Source organism: Panthera leo, chromosome B4 (genome assembly GCF_018350215.1).
Source record: "Panthera leo isolate Ple1 chromosome B4, P.leo_Ple1_pat1.1, whole genome shotgun sequence".
In the NCBI taxonomy this organism is placed as follows: domain Eukaryota; kingdom Metazoa; phylum Chordata; class Mammalia; order Carnivora; family Felidae; genus Panthera; species Panthera leo.
The window spans coordinates 55,913,831-55,930,812 of NC_056685.1; the positions used below are offsets into that span (position 1 = coordinate 55,913,831).

Here is a 16,982-nt window from a genome sequence, read left to right on the forward strand (position 1 = left end):
TATTTAGCTTTTCTCCTTTAGAAAATGAATTTCATATATTTATGGTAAAAGGATTTGATTTATTAAATAAGAACTTATTACTAATTTCAGGTTAGGTGTCACATTTTGAGCTATTGTTATTAGGTAAGCTTGATATGCAGCTAACAGTCTGGACTGATTGATTAATCAGAGCTTCAGTAAGTTCTGATTGAGCCTTAGATCAAAGTCCAAGGTGCTGTCTTGGCTTTGGCTCCTTCAGGCATAGCTACTTGCCACTTGTGTATATTATGATTGTAATAGAGTATTTACTTTGAATATAAAAATTTGATACATATTTATGTTTAGTCTAGAGAAGGAAAAAGAATTCAGACAATCCCTTTTCTCCTAGTAATTTGCAGTGTGACGGACAATAATCTTGGAAAAAAGTAAGCTAAATAGTATACACAGAAAACAGAAAAGGTTTTCAAAAAAAAAGTACAGATGATTTACTGTGTATACTTGGGTAAATTCGGCAGTGTTTCACTGAGATATCATTTAAACTGAACCTTACAGGAAAAGGCAGAGCAGGGAAGAGGCTGTGAGAGAATGGTATGATAAAGACAAGTTGTACCAAGTTAATGCTTAACTAGTAATTCAGCTTATGGAAGTTTACCATGACATGTTTTATTTGAACTTTTCTAGCAAACAAGTATTGGAGAGACCTTCAGAAAATTTTTTAAAATTCACAGATGTTTGGGAATTTTCTCATCAGGTGTTTCTCTAATACTTTACTTGCCTCTTGCTAGGAATCCTGGCTATAGTTTAATTTAAAACCACTTGGGGGAGACTGGGTGATAGTTTGTTAAGCTCCAACTCCTGATTTCGTCTCAGGTCATGTCAAGGTTCATGAGTTCAAGCCCCTCTTTGGGCTCTGCACTGACAATGTGGAGCCTGCTTGGGATTCTCTCCCTCTCCCTCTCTCTGCCCCTCCCCTGCTCATTCTCTCTCTCTGAAAATAAAAACTTGAAAAAAAATATAAAAAAACCCACCCAGCAACAGACATCATGGGAAAAATGCAGTTTAAAATCAATTATTGCACATTTATCAAAATGCATAACCAAAAAACACTTCCAATGTTGTATGTATTGTAGCAGAACTGGTACATTGTACATTGTGGGTTATACGTGATATTGGTAATGTTCTCTTGGAAATCAGTAGGGCAATATAATCATAAAATAAAGTTATATAGTATGTTTCTGTCATGACAACTCTTACAGTCAGGTATAACCAAGGCATATAAACACAAATTAATGTACTATTATTGAAATCATAATTTTGGATATTGTCTAAAATAATGCAGAATGGCTGATGCAGGCCTAAGAGGAAAAAATTCACTTAATAGATGAACTTTGCTACAATCACACAATAATTTGCTTATGTGAAAACCCAAAGGGAGTATATAAAAATGAAACAAGCTCTATTGGAGTGGTAAGATTAGAGATTACTTTTCAATTAAAAAAATTCCTGTTATTGTTATAATACTCTTAATTTTTTGAAAGCTTACAAGAGTGGGAGCAATTAGTATTATTGAATATTTAAGAAGTTCTCCGAAGCCTTGAAATTTTCAAATGTTTTGTTTTACTGAGTGTGGGGTTTTAAAGTAGCATTTGCCTTGATATTAGTGCAGGGAAGCCTTACTTAACTGAGACCAGGTAGAAGAAGGACCAATCTATGACAGTGAAAATCAGAAATCTTGAGGTAATTTTTGATTACTTTGTTATATATACAAATAAAAATTCATGGTTTAGGGGTGTCTGGGTGGCCCAGTTAAGCACCCGACTCGATTTTGTCTCAGGTTCGTGGATTCAGGCACATTGGTGCTCTAGGCTGACAATGTGGAGCCTGCTTGGGATTCTCTCTCCCTCTCTTTCTACCCCTCCCCTGCCTGTATGCGCATATGCTCTCTCAAAAAAAACCCAAAACATCATGGTTTATTAAGTAAGTAGTGCAGAATTACATTATTGAAGAGATTTTTTTGTAGTTTTTTGTCTGTTGTATGTAAAATTTACTAAGAGAAAATAACTGAATTGCTCTAATCAAGTCTTGTTAAGAACTGTATAACCATTTAATTTATTTAATTAAAAATTTTTTTTTGGTGGAGGTGCTGGCCAGTAAAAAGGCATATAACATTTGCCCTCTTTATTATTTTTAAAGTATACTGTTAAGTAGTATTAAGTACATTCCCATTGTTTTGCATCCAGCCTCCACAGTTATTTTCATCTTATAATACTAAAGTTTTATATGCATTAAACAGCAACTTTCCAATTCTCCCCTACCCCCAACCTTGGCAGCCATCATTCTACTTTCTATCTGTATGAATTTGACTGCCTTAGATACCTCATGTAAGTCGAATCACACTTTTGTCTGTTGATTGGCTTATTGCACTTAGTAGGGTGTCTTCAAGGTTCACCTGTCTTGTAGTATGTGTCAGAATTTCCTTCCTTTTTAAGTCAAATACTCCATTTTATGTATGTATTGCATTTTGTTTATCCTCTCATCCATGGATGGACATTTGGGTTGCTTCTACCTTTTTTTTTCTTTCTCCCCCCAATAATTTTGTTTTTCTTATTAGGAATCTGACACTTAGAAATGAAATGATTTGCTTATTTAAGTTCAGACCGAAAGTAACAATGGCAGAGTCAGAATGAAAATCCAGCTAATTCAATGTAGTGTTCTGGTGGGGGGGTATCTATAGTGAGAAAGGCTTGGCTTTTGCATCATGCAATCTTCCAAATCCTGGCTCAGCCCGTTACCCACCTTTCTGTCAGAAAATTTGAAGGCACTCAAAATTAATAGGTGCTTTCTCTTCTAGTAGCTCTTCGTGTTTAACAAATTCCCTTAAATTCTAAGAGCCCCTTGGGTAACATTTTATTCAGTTTTGAAGTATTTACTGTAGAATTGTCATTTCAGTCACTCTCAGCTGAATAATTGATAATTGGATAACTTCTGAGACTACATTTTGTATTTTGTAAATCAGGGTTTTGTACAAACTTTGGGGTAAAACTATGAAAAATGACACTACTATTCACTTATTTTAAAAAACCACAGCAAATAAAATTTGTCTGTGTTAAATACGTGTTCTACTATGTGATCCTTCTCCTGAATCACTGGTCTCATTTGTTCAGTAAACATTTCTAGAACGTAAGGTTTGGTTGACATAGATTGCCCTTTGAGTTTATGTAACATGGATTGTACCTTTCTTCAAGCCTTTTGTTCCCGGCTTTCCTCTTTAAAGTTTTAAAATCTGTTCTTAATGGGCTTAAGATGTATGTGTCACATACACACGTGCATGTGTAAGTATATAGGTATGTATGTGTATGTGTATATATACAAAACTTTCCTTGTTTTGGTTTTGTTTTCTGACTTTTCCATCAAGTTTCTTGGTGCTTAAAGTACCATATATGCATTTGGGCCTACCTTTATATGTATGTATGTGTATGTGTGTGTGTATGTGTGTATATATATATGTGTGTGTGTGTGTGTGTGTGTGAGAGATTGGCTAAAACTAGATTTTTTGTGTGTGTATATTCATATAGACATGAATACATATATATATATTTTTGTGTGTGTGTATATTCATATAGACATGAATACATATATATATATTATATATATATATATAATATATATATATATGGTCTGGGGGAAGGTCAGTCAAGCAATACTTACTTAATTTATGTAAAGCAATGTTTGCTGATTTGAGAGAGATGAACCAAGGCGCACATATTTTGTGTAATGTATTAGGTAATCTAATTTGTGTAATATTTTGGTAATATATTAGGACTCTTGATAATTGGAAAATTCAAACTGACTTAAAGAAGGAGGGATTTATTGGTGCATATAGCTGAGGATACTGAGTTCAACCATGGGTGGATCCAGGGACTGTTAACATTGTCATTAGGGTAGTATCACGTTTTTCTTTTATTCTGTGTTAGCTTTATAGTCTTACAAGTTTTCTTAAGAGTGGCAGTAATAGGGGTACCTGGCTGGCTTGGTCATTAGAGCATGTGACTCTTGATCTTTGGGTTGTATGGTTGGGCTCCATGTTGGGTATAGAGATTATTTAAAAATAAAACCTTAAAAAAAAAAAAGATGGCAATTATTATTATTAACAATTACAGGCCTATCTAATCAGTTTAGCAGTGGTGGGAGGAGGGCAGGGAGCAGGGGAGTTCTTCTTTTTCTAATAGTTTCAACCAGTCAGAAGCATCAGCGAAAATTCCCTTTGGCTTAGTTTGAATAATATGCTCAGAACCAATCATCATGGAACAAATATGGAAGGATGGAATGCTCTGGGCAATTCTGTGTCATATTCTAACTCCTAAAATTAGTGCTACAGATGTGATACAGGGTTAGGATTGAGGTCAGCTCTATATGAACCACATGAACTAAAAGTGAAGGGAATAGAGATTTCTTCAAAAGAAAATCAGAACTCTTTTATTACTAGAAACTAGGTACATAAGAATATTCACCTTACTATAAAAATATAATAAAACTGTGTATTTAATCACAGTACTACAGTGCTAGAGTATTGTGTGCTTTAATGCAGCAGTTTTCAAACACTTTTGCATATCAGAGTCCTCTGAGAAACTTAAATATCTTGATGCCCTGGCTGTACTACAATTAAATCAGAATTTTTAAGGGTAATACCTTGGCATTTATTTATTTATGTATGTATGTGTGTATGTTTCTGAAGTTTGATTCCAGTATAGGGCCAGGCTGTGGAATTGGAGCATTATATCAGTGTTTCTCAAACTTTACAGTGTATTGCGATCACCTGGAGATCTTGTTTATTTATTTATTTATTTATTTTTAATTTTTTTTTTTTTAACGTTTTATTTATTTTTGAGACAGGGAGAGACAGAGCATGAACAGGGGAGGGTCAGAGAGAGAGAGACACAGAATCTGAAACAGGCTCCAGGCTCTGAGCTGTCAGCACAGAGCCCGACGCGGGGCTCGAACTCACGGACTGCGAGATCATGACCTGAGCCGAAGTCGGACACTTAACCGACTGAGCCACCCAGGCGCCCCTGGAGATCTTGTTTAAAATGAGAGTGCAGGGTCCCACCCTCAGAGATTGTGATTCAGTAGATCTGAGGTGGGGCATCAGACATTCTAGATGGCGCTATGTCATAGCTCCTAAAACTTGTACTTTGAAGAGCATTACATTAGATTGTGAGCATCTTCAAAATTAGCCAGTTTTAAGTTCTTACTATTAAGTCATTACCTACTATTAAGTCATTTTTCCCACCTGCTAGTCTTTATAGGCTGTTTGGTAACTTAACTTGTTTTGCATGCTTATTCTTATATTAGCGTTTGCTCTTCTAGGTTCTACAGATAAAAAGATAGCATGGATACACATATACATAGCTTCAAATTATTTTGTTGAATGGAGAAGATTGATTCTGACGTCAAAAGACCTTTTTTTTTTTTTAAAGTTTATTTAAACAGCGCAATTTAAATGTATTGCTGATTAATGTCTAATATGAGCCTTGAAATCATTTATAATTTTTTGTTGTTCTGCTGGTCCTAACCATTGTCTGTGGAATCAGAATAGACCACTTACTTCTAGACACTCAACCCCTTTTGGATATAACATTTATTCACTGTATCAATTGTAGGTGTTTTTTTCCTACTGATGCTTTAATCATTTGTTTGCCTCTCCTTCTGAGAGTTGCCTTGACAAATTAATTTTGACTCTTACATAAGATAAAAATGAAATCCTGTTCTAAAATAAATGCATACTAGTTATTTTAGTTTACCCACGAGTAGACATAAAACCTATGATACTTAACATTTTCTTTTTATGCTGTTTTGTCTTAAAACAGACTCATAGCACGTCAGCTTGCTAAAATCCATGCTATCCATGCACACAATGGATGGATTCCCAAATCCAATCTATGGCTAAAGATGGGAAAATATTTCTCTCTCATTCCTACAGGATTTGCAGATGAAGACCTTAATAAAAGGTAAAATTACTTTTACATTTGAAATTGTTTTACCTTGTTTTGCTATACATAATAAGGTTTTAGAAGTAGCTTACAAGGTTTCTGTGTATAAAATCTGGCTTGGTTGCTCTCGTAGTATTTGATTAAATTAGCATTGCTTCATCTGACTCTCAAGATGGCACTACAGGAGTGTAACTGCCTTTCTCGCCCAGCCAACTCAAGAACAAAAAAGACAATCTACACAATCCTGGGAAGTGGGTAGTAGGTAGATGGTAGAGATGACCAGTCAAGAAACAAATATAGAAACATTTATTTGGAAGAAGGATAGAGTAATGATAGCTCTAAAGGGGTACTTTTTGCATAGAATGAGTTGGCCATGGAGCCCTTTTTTAAAGAATTCTTTTTGTTAAAAGCTGTTTTAAATAGGCGGAGAAATTTACATTTATTACTACAGTGTAGTAATACTGGAGTGTGAAAAAGTTTGCATTGTCTTAGTTTACTGAGAATTTAAGCCCCAGGTAATAAGGTTGAAAATTCAATTACTTGAGTCTTTTGAGAGGGGTAGGAGGTGGGGGGCGGGGGTTGGCGGTTAGGGAGAGGCAGAGAGAATCCCAAGCAGGCTCCATGCCTCAGTGCAGAGCCTGATGTGGGGTTTGATCTCAAAACTATGAGATCATGATCTGAGCTGATATCAAGAGTTGGACGCTTAACTGACTGGGCCACCCAGGTGCCCCTCAATTACTGGAGTCTTACTTGGCTTTTGTAAAACTGACTCCCTAGGTTCAAAAAGTAAGGCACTTCATTATATTTTATATAAAAACACTTGTAAATTAGTATTTGGAATCTAAGTTATATGAACACATTTTTATACAGTGTGATTAATACTAGTATAAAAATTAGGAATTTTATTTTCCCCTTTATATCTATTCAGGAATTTTTCATTTTAAGGACAGTAGAGGCAGGCAGGACCTATAGAGCTTTCCTTCTTTCTGTTTACTTTTTATAATTCATTACAGAAAAATGACTATTGTTCTGGTGAGTTGGATTATTTCACAGATTAGTTTGATTCACTCAGTGTATGTGTTTTTATTTGCAGGTAGTTTGTCAGACTTTGATAGGGACAGTATACCCTTTTACTCGGGTTAGGCAAACATCTGTAAATGTGTCCAGTATGCTAGATATTCAGGAAGTGACAGCAGAAACCCCCACAAAATCCTCTTTTGAAATAACTATTTTATTGAAAAATTTGGGGGAATGTCACTTAAAAATAACGAAGTAGATGGCAATGGTGAATGTAAGATTTTCTTGACTTTATAAGATAATGCAGAGTTCGGAGGCAGCATAGTATTGTGTGGATTAAGAGTACAAGATTCTGGAGTCCAGATTGCCTACGGTGAAGCCTTAATTCTGCCATATAACAGTTCTGCTGTGTAACTTTGGGCAGAACTGTTGCAGTTCTGTTACCTGGAACTGTTACCTGTTCCTCGTCTGTAAAATGGAAATAATGAGTAGTATGTTTACCTTTTAAGGTTTTTATGGGGATTGAGATAGTATATGCAAAATACATAGATACTGTATACATAGATAATACGCAACTAAAACATTAAAAACAAAGTATGAGAAGTATGTTTCATATTTTTTTGGTTCCTTTTTGTTTGTATATGATTGTAATTATCACGTTCAATCCTTTGAGTTTTAGTTATTTCTATTCAACACTATAGATTTTACATAGTTTCTTGAACAATTACACCGTCTTCAAAAGAGCATGCATGTAAGGGTTACTTTTGGAATCTGTGTAGAGAAGAATGGCAGTAGTGGGAAAATGCAGGAATCACTTGAATAGATAGATTCATTAAAATTAAATTAATTGATAGAGAGTCTATTATAAAATGAAAAAGTAAGAGAGTAGTTTGAGAGACTGTAAAGGAAGAATGAAGAAAACTTGGCTTAAAGTGTTAAGGAAAGAGAAAGTGTAAACAGCAATTTTGTAAGCCAGATGGTACCCTGGAAGAGTTAGTGGTAGCATTCTATTTTTGTTTCGTTTTATTTTTATCAAGTGAATATAAATATAGCATAATGGTACAGAAGAGTGAGTGTAGGATTCAAAAGCCATAATCTGTAGTCCTGCTTGCCACCCTAGCTACCCTACTTCCTAGTTTCACTACTCAGACCATTTCTGTAATAGATAATGGGAGTATTCTACGATATGATTATCACAGATAATATCTGATGATTATCATATAATTTATTTGGTTTATCAATAGTGGATCATGCCTGTTGACTTTGATAGGTAAAGTTAGCATTCACCCTTCTAAACTTGAAATAGATGTTTTAGTTCTTTAATAAACTGTCTTTATAACTTTATTATTTAAAAAAAAATTTCTTTTTAATGTTTATTTATTTTTGAGACAGAGAGAGACAGAACATGAACGGGGGAGGGGCAGAGAGAGAGGGAGACACAGAATCGGAAGCAGGCTCCAGGCTCTGAGCCATCAACCCAGAGCCCGACGCGGGGCTCGAACTCATGGACCGCGAGATCGTGACCTGAGCTGAAGTCGGACGCTTAACCGACTGAGCCACCCAGGCTCCCCTGTCTTTATAACTTTAAATAATGTACTTAAACCTCTTTTTATTGAACTCTTTGTGTCTTAGAGATAAATGTAAAACATTTAGAATTAGAGCTTAGTAAATGTTAGCTATTAAGTATATGTATATATGTTATGTATTCCTTTCCTCCCCCAATTTTATAGTAATTGATTTTTTTACTTTTCTACTTTCCTTTTTACTTGCTTAGGTTTTTTTGTTTTTTTTTTTAATTCATATTGAGTTCATTGTAAAGATTTTCCTTTATTCCAACTTTTAGAATAATTGGCTTATTTTAACTCAGGAATCTGTGGTATTGAATGGAAAGAATTTATTAAAAATAGATTTTAATCTTTAATTAAACTTGAAAAAGTCATTAATATAAACAGGATGTAATTTCTTTTTTGTTTTTAAACTTAAAGGTTTTTAAGTGATATCCCAAGCTCTCAGATTCTTCAGGAAGAAATGACTTGGATGAAGGAGATTCTTTCCAACCTGGGGTCACCTGTTGTGCTTTGCCATAATGACCTATTGTGTAAGAATATAATCTACAATGAGAAACAAGGTAGGTATCTGACTTTAGCAGTAAGTAAAGTTGATTTCTTTGATGTTCTTAATGGTCCTTTGATCTTTGTATCATTAAATAAATTTAATTCAGATGTTAGGATTAAAAACATTCATGAAGTCTTTACTTTCTTTTAGGTTAAAAAGTCATGGTAACTCTGCTAAATTAGGAATATATTCTTTATATAGTTGTATAAAATACATTTCTTAGAAAGCTTGTGGTTCTTGTTAAGAATTAAATGAAAAATGATAAAATGATTTTGTTTATAAATTTAACTGTAAAACCTATTTGGTAATTTATGGTTTGAAAATGTACCTGCTTGTAATGGGAGTTATTGAAAAGCCAACTGACATTGCACTGCTTTTAATAAATACATAATTTTCTCAGTGTTGGGGAGGACAGCAGTATTAGAAACAAATTTGTCTCCAGGTTCTCTATTACCTCTTTATTCTGATTTGTTAGATATTTTGATGCTAAGGAGAGAGCTACATATTGAGGAAATGTTATTTGTACTTGCTGGAATTTGTACCTACTCAAGTAATAATCAAGAAACTTTGGTAAATAGTTTTAACATTTTTGAGGTATAGACAGTGATACTTTTTGGTGAAATGTTTTTCTGTGATTGTTTATATCTTGTTGTATTCAAATTCTCTGTTTCCATATTTAAGATACTCTTGGTTGTATTATATTATTGGATAAAGTGGTTTGAGGTTTGGTTGCTAAAGCATAGATTTCCCTTTAGTAATAAGTTGAAATTAAAAAATATAATTTTGGCTGAAGGTTTAGTATTAATCCAGAAAGTCTGAAACTCTGACCCTTGCATTTTAAAGGAAATCAGTTTTGAGAGTAGTCATTATAGTTGGAAGATTATTTTAAGTCAAAAGTGTTTTTGTGAAGATGCTAAAGTCAAAGAATTCTGATTAAATGGTCATAATTCTATTAAATTGCTATTTATGACCATTCTTATTAGATTGTAAGTTGAGACTCTTCTAATGGAAAGGTTATTAATATTTGTAACTGCCTTTAGCTTGAAGAAAGTCAACCAAAGAGCACTGTCAAGGATGGTAGACTGAAGCACATATTTTCAAAAACGTGTCTGAGTATCTGTTATATTTTATATTTTTATCTGGATTAGAGATTCTATTTTTAAATGCAGTGAGCTAACATCTTTAGTTTGAATGTCTTGAAGTTTTGGTGTAGAAATATTTTTAAAAAAAACTTAAGGTATACCCTAAAACATGAAGTACTTGACAGTGTCCTTCATTATATATTGTCCATTTATTACATATAATTGTCATTTGTCATGTATATACTGCATTATTACTAGTAACCAAATCTCAATGCCATTTGTGAGACATGAGTACTAGTTTTACATTAAACGATGTGTTAGCTTTTTAGTTCAGTGCAAGACCAAATAACACATTTTATAATGGAATTTCAAGTGAGGGACTTCATCTTACTTTTGAAGTGGACACTCAGCTTTATTTTTAACTGCAAGTTAATCAAAGAGAATCTGTTATTTCCTGTGGAATATAGTTTTAACTTTTCATATTTTTATTTTATAAGTTTCTTTTGCATATTCATTTCACAGAACAATCTTGTTTATGAAACTAAAATACAAGGGACCAAAAAAATCAGATTACTTTGTCTTAGGCATTAAAAAAATGCATTTTTACTTTTTTATTTAATCAGTTGCCTATCTAAACTATTGGATCAGTGATATGAAAAGTTCTCATTTTTCAAACAAAATCTTTATGCTTCAGTTTGACTCCTATGTTGTCATTTGTTTATTTTACCAAGAGTTACCTAATTTTTCTTCCCTACACAGAAAGAATGAATTTCACAGTTCAACAAATGTAATTATTTTGATCTATTTTTCCTCTCTTCAGAAAGTCTATTGTGTACCATTTGTTTCTTCTTGTCTTTGTGGTTATATTTTGTGTGTTAGTTATGGATATGTTCTGTTATTTTTCCTTACCAGTGGTTTTAACAGTGTCTGTTAGGAAGGCAAGTTTGGACTTTATGGCATCCATTAAAAAAAAAAGTCAATTGCTATGTGATTAGTTGATACATAGTATTAAGCAAATAGGGTTGGAATGTTGTTCAGTAGAATCTAAAGGTCATGAAAGTGTGGCATGAGGTTTGTTCTGTGTATTATTATCTGTTTCAAATTAGGAGCTAATGGTTTTGAAGTAATATGACTGTATGACATATTTACCTTTATAAGGAGGAGATACCTACCATGCCTCGTGCTTAAAAAATTGTAAAATTCTATACATTTAGTTAATGTAATTAGCAAACAATTAAACTAGCATTAATTTTTACAGCCACAGTCTTAAGGAGGATAATTAAAATTAGAAATAGGGATGGCAAAAGTTCTTTATCTTAACTAGTTACCTTGTTATGGTATCTAAAAGCCCAAGTGTGAAGTCTTTTGAGATTAAAATAATTTCTACATAGAATAAGTGATTAAGCTGCATATCCTATCATAGGTGTGTTTAATTTGTTACCATTTTTTAAGTCATTCATGTGATTTGAGCTCAGGACTTAAGTGTTTTGTACCCACTTATGAGATATAAATATGTAAACATAATAAGATGAAAGCCAAGGGACTGGCTTTGACATCATCAAGCTTAGTATCTCTAGTATGTTTCAGACCTTTAATTTCTCAGAAGTGCAGATTTTAGTTATTAAACTTCATGAATTGATACTGGATCATCTTGAAGTTTCCACATGTATTTTTTCACCATAATACTTTAGATTTTGTATATTGTCACTGGATTAAACATTTCTAAGTCATTTTTTTTAAAGTTAATTTATTTTGAGAGAGAGAGGGAAGAAGGAGCAGAGAGAGAATCTCAAGCAAGCTCTGCGCTGTCAGTACAGAGCCCGATGAGGGCTTGGAACTCATGAACTGTGAGATAATGACCTCAGCGCAAATCAAGAGTCGGACACTTAACCCGATGAGCCACCCAGGCGCCCCTAAGTAACTCTTAAAAGTAGATGTGTTAAAGCTTAGTTACAACTAAGAGAAGTTGGAAAGGGTATAGATGTTGGAACCAAGCACACTTAGGTTCACACCCCTGCTCAGTCACATACAGAAGTAGGTGGTATTAGACACATTGTTTTATCTCTCTCTCTCTATCTTTTAAAATTTTATTGTTAAGTAATTTTTGTGTCCAAAATGGAGCTCTAATTTACAATCCCGAGATCTAGAATTGCATGCTGTACTGACTTAGCTAGCCAGGTGTCCCCATTTTATCTCTTTATGAAATGTTTATATTTGAACTTAACTATCTGCACCAGAATCACCCAGGGTATTTGGGAAAAATGGATGTTTCTGAGTCTCATTTAAGACTAATTGAACAAGAATTTCTGTAGTTGGGCTTAAGAATCTGCATGTTAAATGGGTTTCCAGGCAGTGTTATACTTCTGATAGCCTAGAAATTTAATTTGCCTTATTCCTAACTTATTTCTAACATCTACTTAATATGTTTCCTGGAAAGATTTTAGATCATGCATACAAGTGTATAGCATTGGAGTAGGTACCTAGCAGCTCCCAGCTATTGCTGTTATAATAGGGGTTGGCAAACTTTTTCTGTAAGGTGTAGATAGTACATTTCAGGCTTTGTGTACCAGATAGTCTCCTTTGCAGTGTAGCTCTAACAGAGCCATAGATAATACATCGATAAATGTGTGTGACTGTGTTCCAGTAAAACTATTTACAAAACCAGACAGTGGGTTGCATTTGGCCTGAGCATATGTAGTTTGCCAACCCCTTTATTATATTTATAGGATGCATTTTACAAAATGTATTTGATTCTGAAAAAGAGTGGTTGCTGTAAGCTAGTGGTTGTGTCTTGTAAATAGGGTAATTATGGCTCATAGATGTGAGATGACAATTCACTTTGTCTTTAGGTGCAGCTTACAGATTTTGTCTTAACTGTAACTTGAGTAAAGTTTAAAAATGTATATATGTATGTGTGTATGTATACATAAGTACATATTTATACACACACAGGATGATGAGCACCCTGCAGTTCATAGGCTTTTTGTACCTGTGAATGTTAACAGGAGATAGTAGGCATCACAGGAAGAAACACTGCCTCTACCTGTTCTCACCATGTCAGTTGACAGGACTCAGGAACATGGGAGAAGAGTGAGCTTCCTTTCTGAAGTTGATGGTAACTATCAAGATTTTTGAAATGTTAGGCAGTGCCAGGAATTAGGTGGTTGGTAAACAGCGGCCCATTCCTTGCCTTCAGTGAAATGACATCTTAAAAAGGTAAGGAAAGAATACTTAATGATGATAAAATTTATTACATGATAAGAAAACCCAATAGCAGTGGTTCTTGTTCCAGAACTAAGACTTACCAGTTGTATTTTATATTAATCATTAATTAAAAAAAATTTATATGAAGTAGAACAAGTTGTAATATTGCTTATTGACTAACCCACTTTAATTCTAATATTTTAATTTCAGCTAACTCTTTAACTGCTATTTTAGAAGTAATTGCTAAAGCTTTTCAGTATGTTTTCTCATGTCTGATGCTCTGTTTATTGGTGGCTGTTTCATTTATTCTCCCCCATTTCTTCATAAAAGCTCATATAAAGATCTAATATAGAACTTTAAATTTCAGTGATGGCAATCATTGATTATTTCTCTGTGAAATACAGGAAGCTGATTTACAGCTGTTTAAAGAAATACAAATGAATGGAAGAAAAAGGAATCTTTTCCTGGGAATTATGGTGTAAACCAGGTTTTTCTTTAGAGTTTTACACAATGTAAAGAGAAAAAGGATGAGGCACCATTCTCAGTCATTTGATTGACTCTAAATCTTACCCAGTGTATTATTATTTGTGAAAGATACTGTGGTTTGGTTGTTTCTTTGGTATTTTAATGACATAGAGTTTTGTTGTTGTTGGTTTTATTTTAAAATTTAAGTAAATACAAATTTATTTTTGTATTTGGTAACCTGTATTTTCCAGGGTGGAGTTTTTAATGAAAGATAGTGTTAACCTTGTTTTAACTTGTATTCTGGATTACTATTTAGCATAAAATATCCTTAAATCAGTAAAAAGCTTAAATGCACTGTAAAAGCCTGAACTATTAAGGAAGAGCTGCCTAAAATAATTACTAGATAAGTGTGTTTTTCTTTACTCATACATTCATTCCCACTGTATGTTCAATCATATACTTGGATAAGAAGGTCAGAAATGCCATGCTTCGTTCGTTCTTAGTGTTTCATGCTTATTGCTTCTCCCCCATCTCCCATTTAAACGTATGTTAATCGTTGTGTCTCAGCATTCTCTGCCAAACCTTTGTTTATAAGCATTTGAATACTTACTGTGTGCTAGAGATTGCTCTGTGGATTGCGTGATGAAAGATGAAGGGACCTATTGTCCTTCCAGGAAGCCATATGCCATGTAGTGGAGGAGTCAGATCATGAAACAGATATTTACATTCAGAATGATGAGCGCCATGGTGAAGGTGTACACAGGTACTACTGGACGCCAGAGTGAGGGATGAAGGGAAAGTTTCTCAGAGCAGAATATTCCCTTTTTCTGTAAAAGAGAAGAAGCATTTTGCTAACAGTAGGAAATCATGGTTATTTTTCTCTTTGTTCTCTTTCTGCCTTACCTAACACTGCAGAGCAAGTAGAGTGAGTTGAAAAGATTTTCAGGTTCTCATATTGGTTGTTTTGCTTTTTATTTTTATCCCTTTCCCCTTAGCAAAATAAAGGTATCCAAACAAATGTAGCATGTGAATTATATAGCCTTAGTTAATGAACTAAATTTTTTGATTTCAAAGGACTTTAAAATTTGGCTGTTTTCAGCCATACTGAGATTTGAACAGTTAAACCGAGTAATGTATGGATTTTATTACTCTCAAGCCATACAAAAAATAAAGTCATAAAAAGAAACATAGTTTTTGAAAATCCAGGTTATAATTTTATTCATTAATCTTATGTTTTACCCATTATGTGCAGTGTGCCTTATTATATAAAGATCAATGATACATGGTCTTAGGCCTTAAAGCAGTGCTGCTTTGTTTTTTTAGAGGTCAGGGATCCCTTTTAGAATCTGGAAGATTGAGATTGCCTTCAGAAAATGAACATACACATAAGATTTTATAAAAACTTTGAGGAAGTAGTCTCATTTTTTTTTCCCTACCCTTGAAACTCCAATTACAAATTCATGTCTTAAAGAATTAACAAGATAGTCATGCCCTGTGAACTATTAATTATTAATAGTGATGTGGATGTTTCTCTCTAAATAATTGGTAATTTTAGACATCAGAAATTAAATTTATATAAGAAAAAAGTTCAGTATATTTTCTGTTGTTAGGAAAGCATTTCCTAGTAATTTGATTTTTCTGGCACCCAAAATAAGTGAAGTAGGCCTCTTTAATTTTATTTTGTTGCAGAATATTAAATTTAAGGTTGAGTTCCACTTTGTTTGCAATAGTTTGAAAAAAGAATAGTTAATGCAGATTTTTAAAAAAAATTTTTTTTCCTTTTAAGCTTTGTGTGTTGTAAAATGTGAGTTTGCCAAATTTTCTTCATCTGCTACAGATTAGGTATGCCATTGTTGCTGCCATGTGGCGGCGCACCCCGTGCTTCTTAAACGCACTGACTGGAGGTTTATCGCATCACTTGTTCACATGCACGGAGCCTGGTAACAGCCTCATCTGTATCTTGTTAGCTTCATTTTCTTATTTTTTAAATTTCATTATTTATAAACTCAACATTGCATTTAAAAATAAAGGCTAGTTTTAATGAATTAATGCTACTACAAACAGTCATTGCTAAAATTTTCATACTGAAACAGATTTTAACTTTTGTTAAAATGATCTATGTCTTATTTAAATTGTATTTGTAAGCAGGGATTTTTACCTGCCATTTTAACTATATTTGCCAAATTCTAAATATAATTTTGAAAATTGAAATTGAAGCTTTTGTTTATGTGGCAAAAGTAAGCTTCAGGACTGGGCTGTGTATTTTTATTGGCATGTAAGAGTTAATATGAGCTCTACAAGAATTTGTGTCTAAAGAGTTAAAGCAATCAACAGCTGCAATTAAAAAAGTATGTATAAAACTGTTTGGTTGGCTCAGTTGTGCGACTTGTCGAATCTTCTTGAATCCTGATTTCTTAAAGGCTGGGTGGATAGGTATATCCAAAATCATTGGGTTTAGTCTCTTCATCTATTGACAGTTTTATTTAGAGAATTCATCTTAATCTTTTTAAACTATCGGTTTTTTTTCCTCCTAAAAGTAATGTTTAATGTAAAGAATTTAAAATACAAGGGAAAAAGGTCACTTGTCTATCACCTGTAATGAAACCAGTTGAAACATACTGTTTTGGTTAATTTCCATTCATCTTTTTTTCTCCTGTGCATTATATGTTCTTTCCCTATCTCTAGGCATAGTTTAATAATTTGAATCACTGTGTTTACTATTTTGTATCTTTTTTTCATGTAGCATTTCATGTAATTCTCCTGGTCATCAAATAATTTTTGAAAATTAAAAATTTTTTTCATGGCTGAAGAGTATTTTATTGTGATGGTGGAATTCACCCTCTTATTACCAGTGTTACCCAGAACAAACTTTAAAACATGTTCTCCCTCCCCATTCTGCAATTTAGTAAAGTGATTTGATTAACTTTAAGACTTTCTGTGGGATAGTTTTTTGAATTCAAGATTATAATACTTGTGGTTCAAAGCAGTGATTCATTGTAGTCACCAACATTTTAGAACCTTATATTTATTTCGTCAGTATGCATATAGATTTTAATTAACTGGGCTTTGATATTCTGATGATGCTCACTTAATTTATTCTAGACCTGACTAGTACTTATACAAGTTTAGG

The 16,982-nt window shown here is 33.4% G+C and overlaps 1 protein-coding gene across 4 annotated transcripts in view; it reads left to right on the forward strand.

The window, feature by feature from the left end:
• ETNK1 (ethanolamine kinase 1) overlaps window positions 1-16,982 on the forward strand; it is a 140,145-nt gene that overhangs the window by 103,913 nt on the left and 19,250 nt on the right. For all 4 annotated transcript variants that reach the window (XM_042946048.1, XM_042946047.1, XM_042946049.1 and 1 more), the window contains 2 exons: window positions 5,847-5,987; window positions 8,972-9,114. In XM_042946048.1, coding sequence (XP_042801982.1) covers window positions 5,847-5,987; window positions 8,972-9,114 — 284 coding nt within the window. The remainder of the gene's footprint in view (window positions 1-5,846; window positions 5,988-8,971; window positions 9,115-16,982) is intronic.